At 42.8% G+C, this 23,838-nt stretch overlaps 1 protein-coding gene across 3 annotated transcripts; it reads left to right on the top strand.

Annotated features, from left to right (window-relative positions):
• Positions 1–3,502: 3,502 nt before the first annotated feature.
• Positions 3,503–21,971, top strand: CCDC83 (coiled-coil domain containing 83). Of its 3 annotated transcripts, none has more exons than XM_052670260.1 (9): positions 3,503–3,746; positions 9,470–9,575; positions 11,851–11,935; positions 13,395–13,563; positions 14,230–14,397; positions 16,702–16,793; positions 17,626–17,694; positions 19,844–19,965; positions 20,746–21,070. In XM_052670260.1, exons 2-9 carry the CDS (start codon positions 9,502–9,504, stop codon positions 20,798–20,800), a joined length of 834 nt encoding a protein of 277 aa, XP_052526220.1. In that variant the 5' UTR covers positions 3,503–3,746; positions 9,470–9,501; the 3' UTR covers positions 20,801–21,070. The 3 variants fall into 3 exon arrangements, with proteins under 3 accessions (XP_052526220.1, XP_052526203.1, XP_052526210.1); XM_052670243.1 differs by having other exon boundaries at positions 3,512–3,746; positions 20,979–21,971; XM_052670250.1 differs by lacking the exon at positions 3,503–3,746 and adding an exon at positions 5,658–5,754 and having other exon boundaries at positions 20,979–21,971.
• The last annotated feature ends 1,867 nt before the right edge of the window (positions 21,972–23,838 follow it).

Below are 23,838 nucleotides of genomic sequence, written 5' to 3'. Positions count from 1 at the left end.
CAATGCAAGGCACTGCCCAGTGGCCATGGCACACCCTCAAGAAGAGAGGGAAACCAGAACCCCAGAACCATTTAATCCAAGAGGATTCAAACACACATGCCCTCATTTACCAAATATATGCCAGTCTATGAAGGTTTCATTTTCTTCACTTTTAACTCTCCCTGAGATTGCGCCACCAAGGATTAAACTGCCCATCCAACTAAAAGTTCATTAAAGATATGATGCAACCTTGCGAGCAGAAACAAGAAATCCAGGTCTACTTCCTCGCAGTCAGGCTACCACATCCCGGACCGAACTTTCTCTCCTGACTCTCCTTCTCACCCAGTGAGCCCTGCATTCCTAGTTGCACAGCAGTCCAGCGGTACTTGGACTGAAGGAAAAGGAGATTAAACAAGAACACGATGACCTGTTTCACAGATTTTTAAAAGCCTGACAGTGAAACGGATACTATGTTCGTTTGGGCTACAGGAGATGCTGGAAGGAAGTTTCCTTTGTATGAGATAGGTCCAATAACAGCTTTGGAAAACTCAAGGATGCAGCCAAAGCAGAGGTCTGCTGCACCCATAAGGTAAAAGTAGACCAAGATGCCTTAGCATTGCCATGCTTTAAACCTGGGTGTAAGCACACTAAAATATGGTATTTGTAGCAACATATATATGCATTTTGTAATACTGTAATATTACTAGTAGTATTTTATAACACAGCTATGCATAAATATGTAAAACTGCAAATGGAAGGAAGCTCGTGGTACATTTGACCAAGCTATGCACAGGAAAACATACAAATAGTAAAATTTGCAAGATAAGAGCAAAACACGTAGAACAGACAAGAAAGATGTGTGATGAAAGCTGAATAAACCTGCAGAACAAAGAGGAGATAAGTCTGATGGAACAAGAATAATCCTGCAAAATAACTAAGATGTTGGCAAGGCCAGGGTAAGTCTTCCTTCCCAAAACTGTGGCAGAAGCAGATGAGATCACACCCTTTTCTTCTGGGGAGGCAGCAAGGTGCATAAAACACTAAGCAAAAGAGATAGTAATTAATGAATGTCATAAAACTCTCACTTCTATTCCAGTGTCTCTGATGAAAGGCACTTCCATGCACTGCAGCCATCAGTGTTAAACACCGGGCATCAGCTCCATGGCACTGTGTGGCCACAACTTTCCAGCTTTGAGCCCCCACAGAGCGCTCAGCAGTACTTGCAGGGCCGTTCAACAGCCTGGCCCCAAATTTAAGTGACCTTTATCCTGCAGTGACAACCACATACAGCAGATCCCTCAACGCACACACACACAACCAAGTTCACTGGATTTTAGGACCAAGTCCCATTCCACAAAGTCACTTTTGAGACAGAACGCAAGACACCGTTCGTGCTTCAAAATTAAAGTGCTTCCTATTTAGCATCTCACAGCAGAGATCTGAGAGTCCTGTTTAAACGAAGAAGGCCGCCAGTTACTAAAGCATCGTTCTGCAGAAGCCAGGCTCAGGTGAGGCGTGACAGTCAGGCACAGCACCCAGCGCACCCCTCAAGGGGCTCCCCTCAGCGGGACACCCTCCTGGACCCCACCGCCATCTCCGCGGCTTACCCCATCCCTCCGATCAGCAGCAAGCCCGAGCTACCTCATCCCATCCGGCAGCCGCCCGTCTGAGGAGAGGGAGGTGGCGGCTGGAGGCGGCTCCGACCCGCGCCAATGGCGGCGCCACGTCCCGCAGAGCTGGGCGGCTCCTTGGGCTCGCCCTGCCCGCCTCGGGCATCGGGAAGCCTGCTGAGGACACGGCGGGCGCTGCGCTGTGCGGGACGGGGAAAGGTTGTGTGGGGCAGGTTTGAAATGGCGCGCTGAGGGGCAAGGTCGTGGCAGCAGGCTCTGGAGCTGCGAGTGGGTATCGCAAGTGAAGTCCGCAGGTGTGACGTGAGGGAAAACGATCCTTGTTTCACTTTACCTGGTAAAATGTAATTTAAGAAGTGTGAAGATACGCCTGCTTGCAGTAAAGATACAGAATCACAGAATCACAGAATGGCCAGGGTTGGAAGGGACCTCAAGGATCATGAATTTCCAACCCCCTGCCACACGCAGGGCCAGCAACCTCCACATTTAACACCAGCCCAGGCTGCCCAGGGCCCCATCCAACCTGGCCTTGAACACCTCCAGGGACGGGGCATCCACAGCCTCTCTGGGCAGCTGTTCCAACACTTCACAAATCTCATAGTAAAGAACTTCCCCCTGACATCCAACCTAAATCTTCCCTCCCTCAACTTAAAGCCATTTCCCCTCGTCCTGCAATTATCAACCCTTTCAAAGAGTTGACTCCCCTCCTGTTTGTAGGCTCCCTTTAGGTACTGAAAGGTTGCAATGAGGTCACCCTGCAGCCTTCTCTTCTCCAGGCTGAACAAGCCCAGCTCCCTCAGCCTGTCTTCATAGGGGAGGTGCTCCAGCTCCCTGATCATCTTTGTGGCTCTCCTTTGGACCCTCTCCAACAGCTCTCTGTCTTTCTTACTGGGGGCTCCAGACCCGGACACACTACACCAGATGGGGCCTCACAAGAGCAGAGTAGAGGGGGACAATCATCTCCCTGTCCCTGCTGGCCACCCCTGCGAGTACTGATAATACAAGTAGTGATAATAGAGGATTCAGTCATCTGTTTGTCCAGGGTGCTGCCATGGGTGCTTTTCTGTTGAATCAGTGGCACAAAATACACATTCTGCCATTTGTGTTCCAGCGGTGCCTCTCCCTCAGCAGCACTGGGGCAGGTTGCCCAGCAAGGTGGTGGTGCCCCGTCCCTGGGAACACTGCGGGTCAGCCTGGATGGGTTCTGCACACCTGACAGCTGTATGTGTCCCTGTGCATTGCAAGGGAGGTGCACTGGGTTACTTTTATACATCCCTTCCAATTCAAACTATTCTGTGAAGCTGGAGCTCTCTGGAATAGAGAGAATAGAGAACGCTTTGTATGCATTATCTGCCAAAGTTCTGGATTTTAATAGGGCTTCATTTCAATTAACATGCATCCAAGTGAAGTGGAGGCCTTGTTAAAGCACAAAACTCAGTTACTCCCTGTAATAATTTTCACTCAAGTGCCTCTTATCCATACATCCTGTTTATTCAGCTTAATGCAGTGTTCTAATCTGTATGTATTCAAATCCAGGCTGCCCTTCTGCTAATGTAACTTCGTGCATTAATTAGAAATGGGGACCCTTTTGACACTCTTGGCACATGGAATGTATTTTTCTATTGTGTTTGATATCTTTTTTTTTCCCCTCTCACAGCAGTCCCAAAGTGGAAAAAAAGAAGGCAGTGGTGAGCCTGAGCCTTTTCAGAGCAGACAGCCGTGTGACGCCTGGCCCCTGCCGGATGGAGCCGGAACTGATGGGTCTTACACCCATCGCCCAAAACAATTTCCTCTTTAATTAAGGAGTTTTGAACCAGGGCTTAGGGAAAAGCAGCTACTTGCTGCTGGGATGCTCCAAGTGTCAGTGGGCCCCAGGATCGTTAGGACCACTGGCTGTGATTATGGAGCAGCAAAACTACGTATGGGGTTTGTGCTGTGTCTGTTAACATATTTCTTCTCTCCTTCTCACAGCTAGTTCAGTGATTTGTTTTTGAAGGAGATTCAGGGGAAACCCATGGGATTATGGATGCAAGGGCTGTCCTAGCTCAGCCCAGTCACCAGTCTGCAGTAAAGAGCAAATTGAAAATACCTGAATGACGTGAAAGGACCCTCAGACTGATTCCTCAGTAACCTAAGACGGTAAGAGCCTGCAACCAGCATACAGCCTGTCCCCACAATTGCTCTGCACTGTTGTAGTTGATCTGAAGACTGATTTTTGTGTAAGTGTGGCTGTTTTTCACATAAATTGAGCCTGAGCACTCTCAAGGTAGCACCTGAAGATAAAAAGTAGTGCTGGAATGACAGGTCCTGCCAACCCTGCTTCCCTATATAGCCTCAGAATTATAATGCTCTCAGCACAGTGAGAAGACATAAGTGTGTTTTTGATTGCAGTGTAACAAAGTGTTATGGCATCTTTAGAAAACAAACAAAAATCCACAGGTAAATGGTGTGGTACTGGCAGGTTCAAAGTTGGATGGAGCCTTGGGGAGCCCGATGAGGTGAGTTGCAACCCTGTCCATAGCAGGGGCTTGGAGCTCTATGATCTTTAAGGTCCCTTCCAACCTAAGCCATTCTATGAATGTGTGGACAGCCCTCACTTTGTACTCTGCAGTCATCTCCTGGGCCCCAAAGTCTGTTGTTTTTTTCAAATAAGTCCTTCTGCACAGTGAGGCTATGTGGTAAAACACTTTTCTCTCCATATCTAAGAGATGATTTTCATAACATCATAGAATCACAAGGTTGGGAAGGACCTACGAGATCATCTAGTCCAACTGTCCTTTTATCACCATTACTACCACTTTGGCTGCCCGTGCCCCACACTGCTGAGCACAGTCCTACCTTCTATCAAACCTCATTTCTAACTGTGCTCTTGAATGAGGGGCTTTCTATTCTGCATACATGTGTGTAAGGACTGCCTTTGACCTCTTTGCTCATTCTTGTTTCATGAGGAGGGCAAAGCCTCCGTCAGCTTCTCAGCAGATGGCCTTTCTTCACATCTTTAAACACTAAGTCTTCCAAAATCTTTAGAAAGTCCTTTCAAAATTCCTTTAAAATATAACAATAAAATGTATGCTCTAAGTGTAAACTGTAAAAGGAAAGGAATAGTGAGGGTAAATTGCCTATATATGGTGCTCTATTCGGAAGAATTTCTTCTCAGAGTGGTCAAGCACTGGATGGGCTGCCCAGGGCAGTGGGGGTCACCATCTTGGAGGTGACCCAAGTATACACCTCCAAGTACTACTTGGAGGTGACTAAGTACTACACTACACAGTAGTACTTAGGGTCATGGTTACGGGCAATACTGGTGGTAGGTGGATGGCTGGACTAGATGGTCTTAGAAGTCTTCTCCAACCTGAATGATTCTGTGATTCTAAGGAAGAGATTGTCTTGATAATAGTGGTTATAAAATAGATATCTTTAAAGGTCAGGTGTGTTAGATGGCCTGATAGATTTCCTGTTCTTTTGCTCTGAGATAAACATAAGTTTTGCTGCCACAAACAAAAACATTAAGTCTGAGCTGTAATGAAGCGCTGCTTTCAAACGCCCAATCCAGGAGAAGACACAAAGCTTCAAGTGTTGCATGAAGATTAAGTTCTTTATCATGAGAGTGGTGAGGTGCTGGAACAGCTGCCCAGAGAGGCTGTGGACGCCCCGTCCCTGGAGGTGTTCAAGGCCAGGTTGGATGGGCCCTGGGCAGCCTGGTCTGGTACTGAATGTGGAGGTTGCTGGCCCTGCATGTGGCAGGGGGTTGGCGATTCATGATCCTTGAGGTCCCTTCCAACCCTGGCCATTCTGTGATTCTGTGATTTCACCACACACCCACAGCTCCAGGAGTATGAAGACGCCTCGAAAGCCGAGGACAGCCCTCGGTGGCCTGCCTGTGGCAGGAGGACTGCCCGCTGCCTCAATGCCTTCCGCCATCACGGGCTGCGAGGCGCGGCTATCCACCCATCCCTGTGAGGATTTTGGCGGGCTTTCCCCCCGGCGCAGCTCCGCGAGGCGCCGCCAGGAGGCGCCATTGTTCCTCGAAGCGCACAGCGGGCAGGGAGCTCCGGTTGCCCTGGAGGCGGCGCGGCCCTGGGAGCAGCCTGGAGGCTGACAGAGCTCGTAGGGCCGGGAGCGGCGGGGCGAGGGGCAACAGCGTTGTGTGGGTGCTGCTGAGACAAGAGTGGCGGCTGGGTGCCCGGGCCGGGAGGGGGTGGTGGTGGTCGTTTAGGCCTTGGGGTTGGTGATGTGGATTTGGGTGTGGGTGGTGGCAGTGTGGGGGGGCACTAAGCAGGGCGCTGAGGGTATGGTTGGGCAGCGGGTGATCAGAGGCGCTGGGGGACGGTGTGGAGGGGCAGTTTGGAGCACAGATCTTATGAGGGGCAACTGGAACTGGGATTGTTCAGTCTGGAGAAGAGGAGGCTCTCTACGAGTCCCTGAATGGAAGCTGGGGGGGGGGGGGGTCGGCCTCTGTTCCCAGTTAACAGAAATTGGATGAGGGGGAATGGCCTCAAGTTGTGCCAGGAGAGGTCCAGGTTGGTTATTAGGAAAAAAATCATCACAGAAAGAGTGATAATGCTTTGGCACAGGATGCCCAGGGAGTTGGTGGAGTCGCTGTCCTGCAGTGCATTAAAGCCTGCAGGCATTAAAGAACTTTGTAGATGTGGCTTTGAGGACGTGGTTTAGTGGGCATGGTGGTGCTACAGTTTGTCTAGACGATCTTAGAGGTCTTTTTCAACCTTAATGTTTCTATGAATCTGTATGTGTATGGCAGGCAGTGCAGTCTGGTTGCTGGGGGCAAGTTGGCTCAGACCTCCATTAGGATGCCTGGTGATGCAGGGGCTGGCAGGGAGTGCACACAGAACACAGTAAGGGACTGAGAGCACAAGGAATTGTTTGTGTGGTTTGGAGATTGGAGAGGGTATGACAGTGATAATTGTTCATGGAGACTGCTGGTAAAGCAAAAAGAAAAAAAATCCAAGGGATGGAATGCGTCCCCTACAGGTATAGGCTGAGAGAGCTGGGGTTGTTGAGCCTGGAGAAGAGAATGCTCTGGGGAGACCTGAGAGTGGCCTTTCAGTATCTGAAGGGGGGCTATAAGAAGGAAGTGGGTACGCTCTTTAGAAGAGTCTGTTGTAGCAAGACAAGGGGAAATAGTTTCAAACTCAAAGAGCGGAGATCTAGACTGGGTATAAGGAAAACGTTTTTTGCAGTAGGGTGGTGAGGTACTGGAACAGGTTACCCAGTTAATTGATTGACCCATCCTTGGATGCAATCAAGGGCAGGCTGTGTGGGGCTCTGGGCAACCTTATCGAGCTGTTCTTTGCAGGGAAGTTGAACCTGATGACCTTTACAGGTCCTTTCCATCTCAAATGATTCTATGATAAGTCTGTGTCACTGGTAGGGCTACCATATAGGTGATCACTGCAGTATCTGGAAGTCACAGTGCCTGGGCTGGAATATATGGGAGTTGCTTGATTCTAAGAATAAAGTGGCAGTATTAGTCATTAATTGAAAATGCACTGGTAATGATAGTGGGATTATGTTAGGAGTTCAGCCTTATGATTAACTTGTTTGAGAGGAGAAAAATAGATTTTATCCTCTGCAAATGGTTTCCTGCAGGTTTAATATGTTCTCAGTCCCTAAATATGTTTCCTTATCTCTTCTGTGTGTGTTTTCTCTTGTTTGCAAAACAGAGGAAATCTGTCATTGCAGTATGCTGTTTACCTTACTGTACAGCTTGGAGGCTTGTTTGCTGCACCCTACACAGGAGGAAGTTCATAAATATATCATTAGATCTCACCTGAGACTTGAGTTTCAAAAAACAAGCCCTCGGAAAATACTGCTGCTTAAAATGTTGTTTCAGTTTGTATCCAACTTTAAGGAGGAAAATTGATTATCCATTTAGTAGAAGAGATCATTTTAAACAGAGATCAATTACAAAAAAGAAGTTAAAAACTGCTACAGCGATCTTCAGTTTCTGAGGAAAACCAGCAAACTGAGTGCTGGAAGTGGAATCAATACCACTCAGTTAATTCTGCACTGGAGAGGATGGCAGGTTCTTTTTTGTATGTAAAAATAGATCCTGTACTTGTGGATTTGATCTGGAGTGAAGTACCTCACTCTGTCTTGTTGCCATTTTTTCCTTAATTCGCTTGGTCTCTTTAACACTCAGAGTGTTCACAATTTTTAAAGCTTTCATAGAAAGCATTGTATTAAGTAAATGGAAGCTTAATGTGAATTAGTATCTGTAAAGATTACACGTGAGTATTACAGAATTATAAGGCGTCAGACTTGAGCAGCTGCTCACACAGAGCAGGATTTTTTATTGGATGGATAATGTTAATAAGTTTTACAGCAGTCACGGTGATGCTGTCACACAGGCATGATCGTAATGAGATTTAACAACAGAAATATTTTACTCACCTGTAGCAACCGTTAAAACTGACCTGGTACTCTTTGGGAGTTTCAAGGTGCAGCTGGCAGGGTTAGAATTTTCCACATTTCTGTGAGTGGAATTGGCTCTGTTTGTGACTTCAGTATTTGACTGTTGCAAAGACTGTGATTGACAGCTTTAGGCAATTGACTCCGTGAGTCCATGTTTTCAGCAGCAGAGCAGACAGAATCTGTACAAGTAGTTTTCCAATAGACTAGGGGTAAATTTCTGGATAAAACATGAAGATACTCCAAGCTCTAAGGAGCTCCAAGGTTGACCAAGGTGTGGCTATTCTTCCTCTCACCTTGCAGAGTGAGCATTTTTTACCTGCCTTTCTGCAGCAGAGTGGCTGTTCTCAGCACATTCACTTGTTTCATCACCAGGCATCGTGTGCTCATCCAGGGTAAAAAGTAATTTTGGTTACAGAAAGTTGACATTGCCTTGCTTCAGGGTAGGGTGAAAGATCAAGAAGGCATCTGCCAGTGTGTGGATTAGAGCACGTGTCAATAGTTGGGTTCCATTCCCTTGAATTTTGGTCAATTTGGTTACTATGTTGCTTTCCATTATTTGTTTCCCCCCTTTACTGTCCTCGTTTTAACAGGAAGAGCACCCAGCCTGCTGCATGTTTAGTCACAGAACTGCTTTGTTGCAAACTTAGCTATTAGAGTGATAAATGGGTGTTCAGAAGATGAACAGAAAAACAAGCTGAAAATGGAAACAGGTTGTGTACTGTGTTTTTAATCACCAACTTTAAAACTTCCTTTGATATTTACAATATTTGACATTTGGTGATGCGGCTACCAAAAGTGAGCAATCTTCTTTCATAAGTGCTATTTTCTTGTGACTATTTTATTTTAAATAATATATGCTACCAGTTTCATTACAGAACTGTTCATTGTCAGTTGAATTCTGAGGCTGGTAGCTGTGACAACATGCCCGGGGAATACTGCTGACACAGATAGCCCTTCAGAGAGTGGTTTTGTTCCAGCTTTGACAATGAAAACTGATATCAGAGTTGCAGTGAATGGCAAATATTCATAGTGCTAGGAGAACAGAAGGAGAAGGAAAGAGATGCATATTAACAAGTGAACTTGATAATAAAACAAGCCTGACAAACAAACAAAGGACTGTAAGAAGAACAACTGCTTGTTTGATTTGCAAAAAAATGTAAAGCAACCCACAGTAAGGGATGCAAGAAGTAACTAGTGATAGAGGGCCCTGCTCACAAACATATATTTGTTCAGGACAACACTTCAGGGTGTCAGAACGTGTCCCTGAGTCCTGCCATGGGCAGGGTTACTGCTGTCAGTAGAGCACCTCATTTGTATCAGAGCTGTTACAAACTTGTTATAAGTGACAAAGTCTGGTGAACGTATCATGATTTGAGGATCATTCATTCCTCGTTTTGTTCTTCCTTTCTGCTTTGCCCTCTCCTTTTTAGATCTAATATCCAGCAGAAATACATCAAAAAGCATGGAAGAGAAGGTGAAACAAGAAGAGCAAAGTGCAGAAGAATCAGCTTTCCTGGAAGCCCTACTAGAATTTCAGTGAGTTTAATATATTTATCTTTTCACTCACCTAGAGTAGATGAGTGAGTATATGACTGAATAAAGCAGACAGCAAAGTATCCAATTCAGAGCCCGAACTAAACCATATGGAGGGTTGTGATTGCACACCATTCTTTTGTGCTCTTGTTTTGAGCTTTCAAGGCTATTTTAGAAATACACACTTTTTAAACCGTACCTCTACAAAATCTTCTCTGACTGCCAGAAAAAAGTTTATGTCATTAGGTTGTAACTTAGGACAATTAGTTTTATTAGACAGTAAAAATTTTTTTGTCTGTTAATAGCAGATATTTGATCTGCTTGCTCTGAGATCACAAGATCACATTTGATTGTAATTTCCAGAATTCCCCGGTGTTCACAGAGGTAAACAGCCAGAACCTCGAGCTCCAGTTGGTTCTGTTAGTGCAGCTGAGAGTGGAACACAAAGGAAAGTGATATAACCTACATCCAGTAGTTTCTCAGTTAAAAATTCTGGCCTTAAAGAGTAGCAGAGGTTGGGCAAAGCAAAGAGCAACCATACACTGTTCTGGTGACACCTGCAGGAGTTTACAGGGTTGATGTGGAATTTTCCATTTGAATTTACAAAGAACAGAGTACAAATTTATGTAGTGAAACAGACCAAGGTTTGCAGAGCTGTATCACAAATAAATACTATCCAGAAAGAAAAAAATAAATAAATCTATTTTGCTAAGAAATAAGCACAGTGTAGTAGTAGACTGAAGGGAAAAATAGGTTTCTGATAAATTTGTTGTTGTGCATATTTGGACATCAAAGCAAACAACTCATTTATCTGAAGTCTTCCACTGAAATGTGTGCTGTGCAGGCACACCATCTTTAGCTTCTAAACCAGTAGTAGAGGAAAAGAGGAAGAAAGTTTTCTTCCTGTTTCTTTCCTCCTTCTCCTCTTTTGTTCTCTTTCTCTCTCTTATTCCTTCTCTGTCTCTGAAATTTATAATTTGTCTGTGCCACTTTATTGTGGAAAGCAGTGTAATAGTACAAGTGTATTTCTTTCACATTCCTCTTTGTGACTTTGCCACCACATCGTGTGTATTTAACTTTCTTTCCAGCTTCATTTGCTCACTGAAGGATGACTGCTGTTCGTAGTGAGTTTGTTATTTAGGAGGCCACAGCACGGAGCCAAGCTGTCACCTTTGTCTAATAAGTAATACATTATGAGACCATCAAGTCTCATATCTTTGTGCCTACTGGAAAACTTGAGAATACTGTGGAGCACTCTGACAGAAGAGCTTATAAATCTACACATCTCCAATGTACATTTCTCAATTCCTGTGTGATCCAAACTTAGGAAAAAAAAAAAAAAAAAGTGATCTTCTTTTAAAAAATGTATTAATATGATAGGAAAGGGCAAACAAAGAAAGTCAAGAAACAATACTGGTTGGAACAGTAAAAGATACTGTGATAAGTGTAATACTTGGCTCCATTTTGCTGTACGGTGAGTGAATTTCAGGAATGAAGAGGGAAAAGACTACAGAGAATTTTGCAAAAAAAAAAAAAAACCAACATTGTTTGCAACAAAAAATTGTTTGCAAAAACAGCACCGTTCTTCTAGAATATTTCTGAAAGAGTGATCACCACTGAAGCTGTTCTGTAGCTGTGGCAAAGAGGATGTTAAGTGGTCTACGAAAATTATGGAAGCAGTGAGTTAGATCTTTGACAGAAATCTATAGACAGAGGAACTCTGGCAGTGCCCGTTTCTATAACACTTCTGAAGATACTTAACAAGTTCTTGGTGGAAAACAAGCAGTTTCTAAGGCTCACCAAATGAAAGTTTTGGAAGAATTTGATGCCTTTTAAGGCTCCAGTTTGAGATTTATCTGGCCTACCTCTGAAAGAACTGCCTAGGCTTCTTCTACAGCGAGTGGTGAGTAAAAAATATTTCTGGAGCAGAAACTGTCTTGTCTTAAAAGCAATCTTTGCAAAAAGGTCAGCTAATCCACAGCCCAAAAGGAGAAGAACTTCTTCCTATCTGGTAGCCACTGGAGTAGCCAAAGGAACATTTTAGCCAGGGAGTCCCTTTCTCAGAATGAGCAAGAGATCCAGACTGATGTGAAGGTCCACATCCACATGGGAAATCTTTTGTTTTCTGTGCAGTGAGCAGACATCAGTATTTACCTGAATTATTGAATCAGTGTGATACAAAAGAAATATGTGTAAGTGGAGTTTATGTCTAATCTAGCTTAACATTCCCTTCTCCCCTCTTTTTGTAAGGATTTCTTTCTTTACTCTTTCTCTTCAGAATTGAAAGAAAAGAAGCAGCAATTGATAAGGTTTTGTTTGATTTGAAACAAGTGGAAAAAAAGAACAAAGAATACAATGAAAGAGTAAGTGACCATACATCTTTTTCTTATCACATTTTTTTCTCCTGACACATTTCACACATGGTATTTTAACTCACAGATTCAGTTTTATTTTTTAAATCTGAATATTACATTTGCTACAAGTAGCCATTGCAGCAAATCTCTTGCAGTCAATGAAAGTGAAGTTAATGAATCTCTTTATATGCTCAGGAGTTATAAAGCATAGCTGTCCTAAATGCAACCATGCAAAAAAAAAAAAAAAAGAGCTGCAGGAGTAGAGATGCCAATTTGGACACAGGAGTAAATTAAAGTGAGTTCAATGGAGGTGATTTTCAGTGCAAGTGAGATCCTCATTAATTCACTAAGTATTTATCCTGAGTGACACTTAGACACAGCAGTCCAATATGGCATCTGAGAACTGAGAGCAGCGAGCTCTGAAGGTGGATATATCTACATTCACCACACGAAAGGAATTGAAATCTCTCAAAAATCCTTAAACTTCCCATAGCAGTGAAACATTGACACAAACGTTCTTTCCAATGCCTGCTATTCCCACTGACTTTTAAAATACCTATTTCATTTTCCTTGGTGTTCCTTTCAGTCTTGAAACCTGGGTTGTATATTTCTTGTGTAACACGAATCCTGCACTATCAGCAGGAGTGAATTTAGCTCTTTTCTCTGCAGACATTTGTAAGCTCCTGTGGTTATTCGCTCAACTTGCAGCTAGTTCATGGTCTCTTAAGGACTTCTTCAAACTTTAGACTATACAAGACACTTCAGGGCATGCTTGAAGTGCTATTTATTGAGCTCTTTGGGCTCCCATCTTACTGCTTTTGACTGGTTCAGAGTTAATCCTTTCAGAAGTGGGGAATGTTTGAGACTCTTTACTGCATTGTAATTGGTTTGGCTGGTATGGTTGTTTGCTCCTTTATGCTGTCCTTTGGGAGAAAACATACAGTCAGTAATTTCAAATACTTTTAGTGTCTCTTGACAGGGTCATGGTCAAGAGGATGTAATCACAGTTGTGGAATCTGTATGTAGGACTCCAGCTCTTGCTCAGATAAGACTCTGTTGTGATTACATGCAAGTAACTTGATTGTCTGATGATGTTGCTACACGAAGGCGTTAAATTCTCATGAAGAATGTTGAAGTAATTAACTCATGCATATAAACTGTTACTAAATTGATCCACAAAAAGCTTTCTTTCTAGGCAATGGAGGACTATTCATGTGCAGCACCAAGTATATTCAGGCAACCATTTGTTTCTCATTTCCTTGGGGTAGACATCTTCAAATCAGAGAAACTTCTGAAACTTGCAGATTCTCCCCTCTGTGCTTTACAAACAAGAAGAATACATTTTAGCTGAGCGTTCTTGCAGTCCATCCTGCACTGGTACAGGTCCAACATTTCTTCACTGCTTTACCTGGTAACTTTGAAAGCAAATTTGAAAACATTTCTACATACGTCTTTCCAACTCCTGTAGAATGACAACCTGAAGGAGAAACAGCAGGCACACATCAGGCGTATACTAAGAAGAATAGAGGAAAAGGAGCGAGAAAAAGATGCAAAAGAGGTTGTAACTAGGGATGATGTGGAAGAATTACTGAAAGACAAATGGCAATATGCCAAGGACAAAGAGCAAATTCTAAAAGGTAAATTATGAGTTGTGGAAGAGTGGTTTGCAGTTTACGCAATCGGAATTACACAGATTTTGCATTTTAAATAGATTCTGTTAATAAACAGCATTTAACCTTTCCTCCCTAAAATTCAATTGTGAAGGACTTGTAAGAAAATCTGCTCATTAACCTGAATTAAGAATCAATGGGAGTGAGTCTTTTGTATAAGCAAACCTAGTATATTAGACTTCTTGTGAGGTGTGTTACTGTGCAAGCACAGACACTTCATATTTTCCATTAAATTGAAATTCATGAAAGCCCTTTGCACTGGCTCCACTGGAAGACTGAAAAATGAATATTGATGGCAGCAAGAAGGACTGCTTGTGGTTGCTGAAAGATGTGGTTGCCATCCCTGTGATTCTCAGTGGGAGTGAAGTCAGATGTGTCTTCAGTTACACTTCACTGAGAATTGTTGTCTCCTTGGCAGAAGAGGATCAGTGTTTTTTCAGCAGTGATGCTGGCCCTTGGTGCTATGTGAGACCATCATGTTATAAAGAGCTGTAATGTAGAAGAATCTCCCCCTATTCCCCAGTCCCAGTGAAAGTGCCTTCATTAAAGAAATCAATGAAGTCAAAAGAATTACAGAATATCAGTTTAAGAAACTGGTGATGAACTTGTCTTCCAATGTTCTTATTTTTATAGACCTGCGCTTCCAAACAGAAGAAACTGACCAACGACTTTCAGTAAGGCAGAGTGAGAGGGATTATTGGTTGGACTACAAAAATGTAGGAAGTAGGACGGATGCCAACAAGATTAAGAATCTGAAAAAAGACATCAAGGAAGTCAAAGATGACTTTCAGAGGTCTTCAGGTCAGTTTACACCTAGTGTAATGAAAACCTTCTAAATTCTTTGTGTATTACTTGCATGAACTAATTAGATTATGATTGAAATTCAAGACTGGAGGGAGCTGTACGGGCAGTGGTTTGAGCTGTGCCTCCATTTGCTAATCTCATGCTGAGGCCAAACTGCCAGCAGACATACACAAATCCTGGCAACTGTTTCAATATTGACACAACAGTGCAATTATTTAAGAGCTTGTATATTCTGGTGCTGAGTGCTTTATAAAGCCGTTAGATTTTTTTATTACTGCTCTATTTTAAAATCATTTAAATATTTTGCTGGTGTGTAACCCATGCTGCTAACAGGAGAAGGATGTCCTGATTTTCTTCCTTTATGACCCTCTCAGTATGCATGGCCACAGCCAACAGCTGCTAGTAACAGGCAGTGACACTCTAACAGTCTGTATATTCTGTGCCAACCATTACCAGGCATCAGCTACTGAGGACAAAAGCCAGCCTGCTATCTTTTTGTCTCTTGAAACATATTTTACCATGATTAAGATCTGCATTATGTTTTCTACATTGCCAAATAGCTTCTCAGAGATCAAGGTTTGTATTCAAGGAGAGGCTGATATTTTTTATTGTGTGTTTTTCCTCTTCTCAATCAAATGAAAACTTTGCTGTACAGCTGCTGATATATGAAATGAAAAAGAGAATAGACTCTTATATAGAATGCCAAAATGAACCCATAGGAACATTCAGTCTGGCCTCCTGCATATCACAGGATGTAGAGCCAAAAACTCCTGATGAACAGAAATATTTATTGAGGGACTGTGACAGAGATACGTATAGCAGTATCTCTTCTGCTATATCTCTTGTATCTCAAGCAGTATCTCTTGCCTAATTAGCATACAGAAAAATGATGCTGTAATGAATGTTAGCATACTGTTTTACTCAGCTTCCAAAAATCAAATGTGGCTGGGGAGTACTGTCTCCTAGCCTACAAAAAATACAGCTAGCAAGCATCCAGTGTGATGCTGCAGCAAATCGGGCTTGTTTAATTCTCAAATCTGTAGCAGGTTTAGGGTATAAATATAGGTAGAGTGCTTTCTGCCTCTGTAGTTACCTCTGCAGGGCCTGACACTGGCATCATTCATGTGGTCTGGAGATGGCATTGTAAAGAGAATTACTGGAGGGCAGAGGAAGCAAAAGAAAGCCTTACACTTACATGAGGTCTGGAGGAAAAAATCTTACAGTGAGGCATGGGGGAAATAGGCTCCACAGAAGGAGTGAGTGTGTCTGAACAATTCCTCCTCTTATTGTCCCAAAGCATCTCAGATCGTTCAGATGTCTGAAACAATGAAAAGGTGATTCAAATATTGCATGTAAGTACTTCTAGTTCTTCCTGCCAAGTCCAGGTGGTGGATTGATTACAGCAGACAGCTTCCACAGTGTTAAATTAGGAACTAATGCACAACTAATGCACCTTTCCTATTTGACTGCTTTTGATTTCACAATGGGTCCATGTCCAGACACACTGAAAGCCAAGTCAGCAGTAAGTGGAGTGTCTGCAACACAAGCACAGAGCTAGGCAGAATTTTAAGCTTCTGGAACAAAGGTGAAATGCCTTTCTTCAAACAAATTTGCTGCAATCTCATTAATTCTTCCACAAGCAGAAAAAACAAAGCAGCAGGGGGCTATTTAGAATAGCACAAAAACAACTGAAGGGAAGGACCAAATAATTAAACAGGAGGTATCTAGAACTCAGAGTCAAACAAATTCAATTCAGTGTAAGACATTCTAAATAAGGAGCACAAGTAATGATGAGAGCAAATATTTGAGGCAATTGCCACATTCCCTTTTCCTTTTTTTTTTTCTTTTGTCAAATTAGAACTCCCTGGAAGACATGGGTAGGTCAGAAGATTTATTAGGCTCTGTAGGATGGTAACTGAAAAAAAATGCTGCACTAATCCAAGTGTGTGAGATGACCTGCTGTGCTTCTATATATAAAAACTAAGTTTTCTCAAGATGTCCTGTGGGTCATTCCAGGAGCTCTGCTATCGAGAGAGAAAATTTAACATTAAGATAAAAAATATCTTACTAGAGAATTACTTGATTTAGGAGCTGCTGTTGTTGCCAACAGAGAAGTGCAAGCTACTTCAGCTTTCTAGCTTTGTGCTTAATACTGCTCTTTGGATTTGGAAGGATGTCTTCTATGGACAAGTCAGCTGCTCCACAGTATGGGATTCAACGTGTGTGTTGGCTGATAAGTTCCTGTTTAGGAACAACATTGTTGTCAGGTTATGATTTCTGGTTTTCTTTCTTGCTTTGAAGAATATTACAGAAATGCTCTGAAAGCAGTGAAAGAAGAGAATGCTACTCTGGTTGAGATGTACATGAAGAAAAATAAGGAACAGGCCCCAGAGGTATTCCTTCCTTTTTTTTCCCAAAATGCTGTGTTATAGTTCTAATTTTTGCACTCTGCATAAGTTATTATTTCAATTGGAATTAAGATGTGGAACTTTTCTGACAAATTGAGAGCAAAATGACCTGTCAGTGCTCTTACTGCATATGGCATTGCTTGTTGTCACACCCGTGTACCATATTTACATCAAACAATGAGCAGCTCTGAGGGCATTTTACAAGAGCAGGTATGGGAAACCAGGGCACGAGGCACAGGTATTACTTGTTCATGAACATATTGCTTCTGCTTGCAGAGACACCAAAAAACATGCAGTGTGAGAAGCTAGTGCTGTGTGCTTGTGGTGAGGTACAGCAGCACCAGCCCTCCCTGTTGTTTCTTTCCTCTTACTGACATCAATAATTCAGTTGTACCAGTGGCTCGTTAGCACAGATCTCTACACGTTTATGTCACTTGTCAGATTAGTGCTGTCTCAGCTGTGATTTTACTTGTCTTGTTGTAACCACCAAAGGTTTGACAGCTTGAAAACAGGAAGTCTTGAGCAGTAGTGGGAACTGGGCAGAAATTGATGGAGAAAAAATAAATTCTCCTAATTCAAATATAGAAAACTATAAAATAATAGTAAATTGCTTGTCATGTAAACAGGGCTGGATGATGGAGAAGAAACAGCTGGCCTTGTGGGCTAAATCTGCTTGTAATCCCTCAGGGGATGTTACAGCCTGTTGTGATGATGTTTCTTAATTATTTCCTGCTGAACAGCAGAAGGTTCTTTTTACTGTACAGCGCTGTCAAAGTCCTGCCTTCAGAGGAGATGATTTTAAATTGTGTTTTCTCAGAACGCTGTAAGATACTTAGACAAAAGCAGCTGCAGAGAAATTGAAGAGAATGAGTGGCTAAAGGAAGAGGTAAGAGGATCACTTGTTTTCAGTTTATCAGAGCAGCTCAGGTTTGAAATACAGAGGCATACAATGGTAATTGTGTCCAGGGACACAAATACTCTGAGCACTTTTAGAGCACGGAAAAAAAAACACTTTGGAAAAAGGGCCTTCAGGCAGCTCTAAATGGGAGGTAATAAAGAAACCCTGGAGCTGAGGACCCTGAGGAGAGGAAGATGCAAATTGCACATAGCTATAGTTTATTACTTGGTATTTTTATACTGTTCTTTCATGGCAATTTAGAGCTACATATTAGATATATGTAACTTTTATTGTCAAGGAAAATCTTTTTGTAAGCCAAATCCATGACACTGATTTTTCCGCGGTGAAAGTTTGATTGTGTTTGTTCCAGCGCAGATTCCTCACTGCGGTCAAAACCAAAGCAAGAGATTGGAGGGAGGAAATGCCCTTTCCCATTTTTGCAACTCACAGTTTATTTAGAGTGGAGAAAAACTTGTTTGGAACTTAATGAGTGAACTTATTCTTTTTCAGTACCAAATCAACAAATCTGGCAGGGGTTCTCCTTTGTACCTGCTGGTTTAAGGCACTGGCCAATATGCAAGGACACGGCCTTCCTTCTTCGAGTTAACAAGCTCTGAGCTCACACCTTTAGCTTTCCAAGGAGGGTGTCCAAGCCACAGTCTTTGTGGCAATGAGGTAGTTGTCAGCAGAAGGGAATGAATGTTTTAATCTGTATAAGCAAACGGGAGCTTGAATTTATGTTCCACCACTGACTGAGCATGTACTGCTGGAGAATTCCATTCCCTTTTCTCTGTCTCACAAATTTTACACAATATTGGGCAGTGTAACAGCAGAGGTCCACTTTAGAGTGTTCTGTCCTGGCAGGCTCTCTGCTCAGTCTTGAGGGCTGTGGGTTTCTTCCCCCTCAAACAGGAGTTTTCTGTGTTATGAATTATTTTCTTTTGTTCTTGGTTTCCCATGAGTTACTGCTCTGAATTATTGTGGCAAACAGAATGTTTACCAGTAGCTTTTCCAGTCCTTGGAATTCACTCATTCTTTTGCTTTCCCTATACAAATAAAATGTTTTCTTGAAGGCTGATGGCTATATGTAGGTGGCAGACCCTTTCAGTATTTTCTTTTGGGGATTTAAAACAAAAATTTCAGTTTTGTCAGTGTTCACAATTTTTTTTTCCTGAACTGAAAAGAGAGTTACCAACACACACGTAGCATAGCTGCCTCTAAAGGGGAATGAATTTGGAGAACATGGTCACATTTTTCCATCATTAGTATGTTGCACCAAGCTGACACAAAGCTGTATCACCTCGTTGTGCCAAGCCACATCCTGCTACTGCTTAATGTCCTGCCAGTTTCACCTTTTTTAATTGCTAGAAGAAATGGGAAGTGGCTTTTCACTGCAAATTTGGATGATTGTAGCGGTGTGAATTAGGCCTAGGCGAGAAAAGAAGTATTCAGGGTACTAAATCCTGCTTTTATACATGTGCACGCGTGGCTTTGGAGAAGGTATCCACCCCATTAAACACTTTGCTTCCCAGTGAAGGAGGAAAGAAGTCGCTTGGACTTCAGGTAAATTGCGAGAAATTGTGGGAACTGAACAGCTGGTATTCTGCAGATAATGTAACTTCATTGAGCATGGGATGATTATTAAACAAAAGGAAGTAGCACCTGGGGTGTAGTCCATACAGTGGCTAACCTGGACAGAAAGCATCACTAATTCTGGGTGAGAAAGTTTTATGTGTGAATGGGAATTGGGAGAGGAACACTTGCTGAGCAAGGGCCTGAATTTCCCTCTGCAAAGAATGCTTTTCTCTCTCCAAGTTCTGTTGTGAAATTGACAAAAAGAGACAAATCCAAAGTTTGTTTCTCCCAGAACAATTTGGCCACGTGAGAAGGTTCTGCTAGCAGGGTTGCATTGCCCACACGTGTGTCTGCAAAGGGTTCTGATGTAGAAGAACCAGAGACCTTTCTTTTGCCTGAAAATGGTCTGCACCCTGTGCATAGTGTTGCTGACACAACTGCTTTCTTCCTAAGCATGTGCTGCTGAGACAGTCTGTACCCTTACTGGAAAGCTTTCCTAGTAACTACCTGAAATTACCTTTCATTGTTTTGTTTTTATTTACTATTATTTAATTGTCTAAAGGTTAAACTGTACCGAAAGGAAGTGAGAGATCTGAAAGCCTCTGTTCAGCTCCTGGAAGAAGAAAATATCAGTTTAGTGAGAAAACTGATGGATAACAAAATTCAGAACCTGAGAGTACCCAGGTAAAATGATGCCTTCAGACTCAGAGGTCATTATCACTTTTTAAAAACAAGGCCTACCTCTATTTGGGCTTTCCAGCAATGAAAGCAATGTAGTTTTTCTAGTTGTGTGGTACCTGGATTTGACTGTGTGTGGGACTTGCATCTCTAAAGGATAACAGTGAACTTGTAACCTTCTAAATACCAAAATTCAGGGAAGAAGCTGAAATATTTGACTATGGCTGGGTCTTTGTACGTTATTACTTTCTCCTAATGGAGGTACAGTTAGGGCTTGAAATAGTTTCCTTCTATTGTCACTGTCTCAGACCGGGTTCTCAGACCAAGTGCAAGTGATGGCTTTTTCTTTTATTGCTGGTAAAATGTTAAAGGATTAATATGCAAGTATATGAGGCTTTGCAATCTTGCAAAGTGAAATAGATTGCAAGAAGTACTGGGCAGCAGTAAGGAAGAAGCCTTGGAGTGAGTTTCTCTACAGATGTGTCTGTAGTATTACTTTCCTTTATACTTAAACCACTGACCTTGTTCCCTACAGAGCAATGAACTTACCCTCCAAATGTCCTTGCTAACGGTATGCAAAGCACAGTGTGATAACAGAATGGCTCCTCTTCATTTTCTACTCCCAGCTCGGGCATTTCAGTCCTACTGCACAAAAAAGTTCGACGTCTTAAGTCAGAAGTGAACATTTTTCTCTCCTCTCAACTCTGAACTGCTTTTAAGAAGGAGCTGCCAGCTGCGGTTCCAGTCTTGGACTGACTGGAGACTGTAACATTTGTTTTCTTTTAGTCTCATGGACACAGCTGAAGTTAAAGCACTGAGAACAAACAATGAGCAGCATTAGCTGCTAAGCTACCTGGCTGCCTCCATTGCATTTTTAAGCCATTGCGCTGTTCTGCATTTGTGCTTGATCAGAAAGGGCACTGTCCTCTCACCCCAAGGCACTGCACCAAGGGATTTAGAGAGAATTCAGACTTCTAATGTGAGTTTCACTTTTTTTTTTTCCCCTTTTACTTTCATAGGCATTTGTTTCTTACTCAGGCAGCTGGCTTGCAAGATGAATCTCTCCAGGATGAAAGTAAAGCAGTAGAGCATAGAGAGTATTCAGGTAACACACATGCCAGCAGCTTATAAGAACTGATAAGTCACTGGACATTTAAAAGCTTATTTCTTATGGTTTCTCCAAACTGCCTGTAATTTCCCACTCAAATGAATCCACCACAGTAATGATAAAATGTAGCTTGGATTAGGAAGAGACAACACAATCGGTAACATAGTTCTAAAACTGAAATCAGTGTTTAGACTGTTGAATGTCATTACTCATAGAGCTAGCCAGGAGCTTGGCTAATGGAATCAGCCATCTTTTACAAAGATGTGATTCATATCTTAATCAGCTCTTTACTGATCCATATCATCGTAACTTCACTATCGTATCTCGTCCTGGGGAGGACACGCTGCTTTCACGTGATGCCCACATGCACCTTGCACTTATTCAGCTCATAGAGCTATTGGAAACTGTTCCCTAGCAAGAGCAGGTGAAGCTGCACAGAGCCCAGCCTGACCTTCAAATCTTGGTAAGATGTATCGGGCTCGGAGCTGGCTGGTAGGTGTGGATTAGATGCCTGTTTGCTGTGACAGGCTCAGCGCTGCTACCTGTGCTGTATGCTCACAGTACTTGGTGGAGGAGCTGGGATCATGTCACTGTCACAGACCTACATGTCATTTGTCATTCTGTGTCAAGAACTGTCATCCTGAGAGTTGGTCAGCTGCAAATCTGAGCTATGAAGGGAAATTGTAAGAATAGCTGTGTATCAGGAACATACGGAGATGCATACAGAGAAGTAACTATTTCTGCTGTATTTCCTATTTTGTAAGTATTTGTGGCTATAGCTGTTTATTACATTACACTGTCAAGCCACATTAAAGATTATAAGCAGTGCTGCTACTGACAACTAATTGTGATCTTCATAAAGTTTTAACAACTACACACATCATTTTTGTCTTCAAAAAAGCAAAGACTGTTAACACAGAAATGTAACATTCTTGGTTCATTAAAGATTTGCTCTGTCCTTCAAGGAATGAATGCACTTTGTGGAACTATTTTTGAAAGCCTGAATCATCTACATATTGAAGTTTAATTCGAGGCATGTGGAGAGCTGCTTTCCTTAGATACAGAGGAGAGTCTTGTGCATGCCCTGGGCTTCTCAATCCAAGCAGCTGCAGGCATAGCTAAGAAATGATCTGAGTTACTACTTAGCTTTCGTGGCCCCTGCTTGCAGCCTGTCAAATGTGGGATGCACCCTGAGCAGACACTGAATGCAGACTGCCATCAAGTATAGGACATATAATACTTTGCTAAATGAGAATCCAGGTTAACCAAGCACAATTCAAATATTGTTAGAAATGGAATGTCTGAATCATTTTATCTATCTGCATCAAAAATTCTACTTAACCATCTTACAATTATTGACAATTAATTAAAAAATTTTGAAAAACAGCATAAAATCATTTTCTTTAAATTAGCCAAGTTTATTGTGCAAGCCTTCATCTTTGTTATGTGTCTGGTGTTTGTTAAATGTATCTTGGCACACTGATTCACTGAATTTTTCCCTGTTCTGTGTGTCCTGGACACGATGCACTGACTTCCCCACAGGGCAAACAGTATTGCAGTGTCTCACTTTAATCTCGTGCTTCAGTGCAACCATTTTTCATCCTTTCCTTTACACCCAGCAGGTGTCTCCTTGAGCCGAAGGTGCTTGGAACTGACTACCAGCTCCTCAGAAACCTGGCTCTCAAAGAAGCACAGAAACACAGGAGCCTTCATTCATCTCAGGCTGAATCTCCCTCGGGTTGCAGAGTGAACACGTAGATGAGTTTGGACGCCTCTGCTGTAACCGAGTTACTGCAAAGACTGAGGTGACCCCTAATATTCATGTAGCCAGAGAACGTGGATCCATGCTTGCAAGGTGCTCATGTTTCCAGCCCAACAGAAGGCTCCCTTTGGCTGCAGAGGTTTTCTTTGATTGAAGCGCAAGCTGTAGGAGACAGCTTACTTGAAAGAGAGATTAGTTCTGCTCAGTGGTTAGTCTGGCTTTTCGTTCAGTCACGGAATTAGAATATGGCTTATGTTGAACAGCTTTGCTGTTAAAGAAAGGCCTTGCCTTCTTCCCACCGCTCCCCAGAGGGCATTTACATTAATGCAGGGCTCACCTCTGTGCTTCTGTCCATAATCCACTGCACTCTGCAAGACAACATCAAGTTGTACCTCAGAAAAAATAACTTTGCATCTTGAAATCACTGCTTAGGTTTTAACCATAAGTGCCTGTGTGAGTGAGAGGGAGCTAAAAAGAAATCTGAAACATGTTAATTAGGGCATAAACCACAAGCAGCCTGCAAAGCCAGATGCAAGCATCTTCAGTGAAGTGTCTCACATCCCCTTGATTTCTATAGGCTTTGCATATAAAGCCTTGTGAGGCTTTTACATAGGAAACAGCTAGGCTTTTAGCAAAAGAGCATTTACAGATCATTGAGTGAGATCATACAGCAGGTCAGGACAGCCAGGGGATGAGGCCCAGCCAGCATGAGTGCATGCAAGGCAGGTCCTGCCTGCCCACCCTGATCTCCTGGGATCAGGTGATTCAACTGGCAGATGAGGAAAAGGTGTCAACATTGTCTACCCAGACTTCAGCAAAGCCTTTGACTCTGTGTCACACAGTATTCTGCTGGAGAAAGTGGCAACCCCAGGGCTTGGGCTGCTGTGCTCTTTGCTGGGTAAAGAACTGCCTGAAGGGCTGGGACCCAACGGTGAACAGAGTTACACCCAGCTGGTGAACCCCAGCTGTCAGTGCTGAGGCCTGTCCTCTTCTTTACTGAGGACTTTGA

This window comes from Tympanuchus pallidicinctus, unplaced genomic scaffold, assembly GCF_026119805.1.
Source record: "Tympanuchus pallidicinctus isolate F22 unplaced genomic scaffold, pur_lepc_1.0 scaffold11, whole genome shotgun sequence".
NCBI classification, from domain to species: domain Eukaryota; kingdom Metazoa; phylum Chordata; class Aves; order Galliformes; family Phasianidae; genus Tympanuchus; species Tympanuchus pallidicinctus.
The sequence above is the reverse complement of the archived record's forward strand: the minus strand, read 5'-3'. Positions and strand labels throughout refer to the sequence as shown.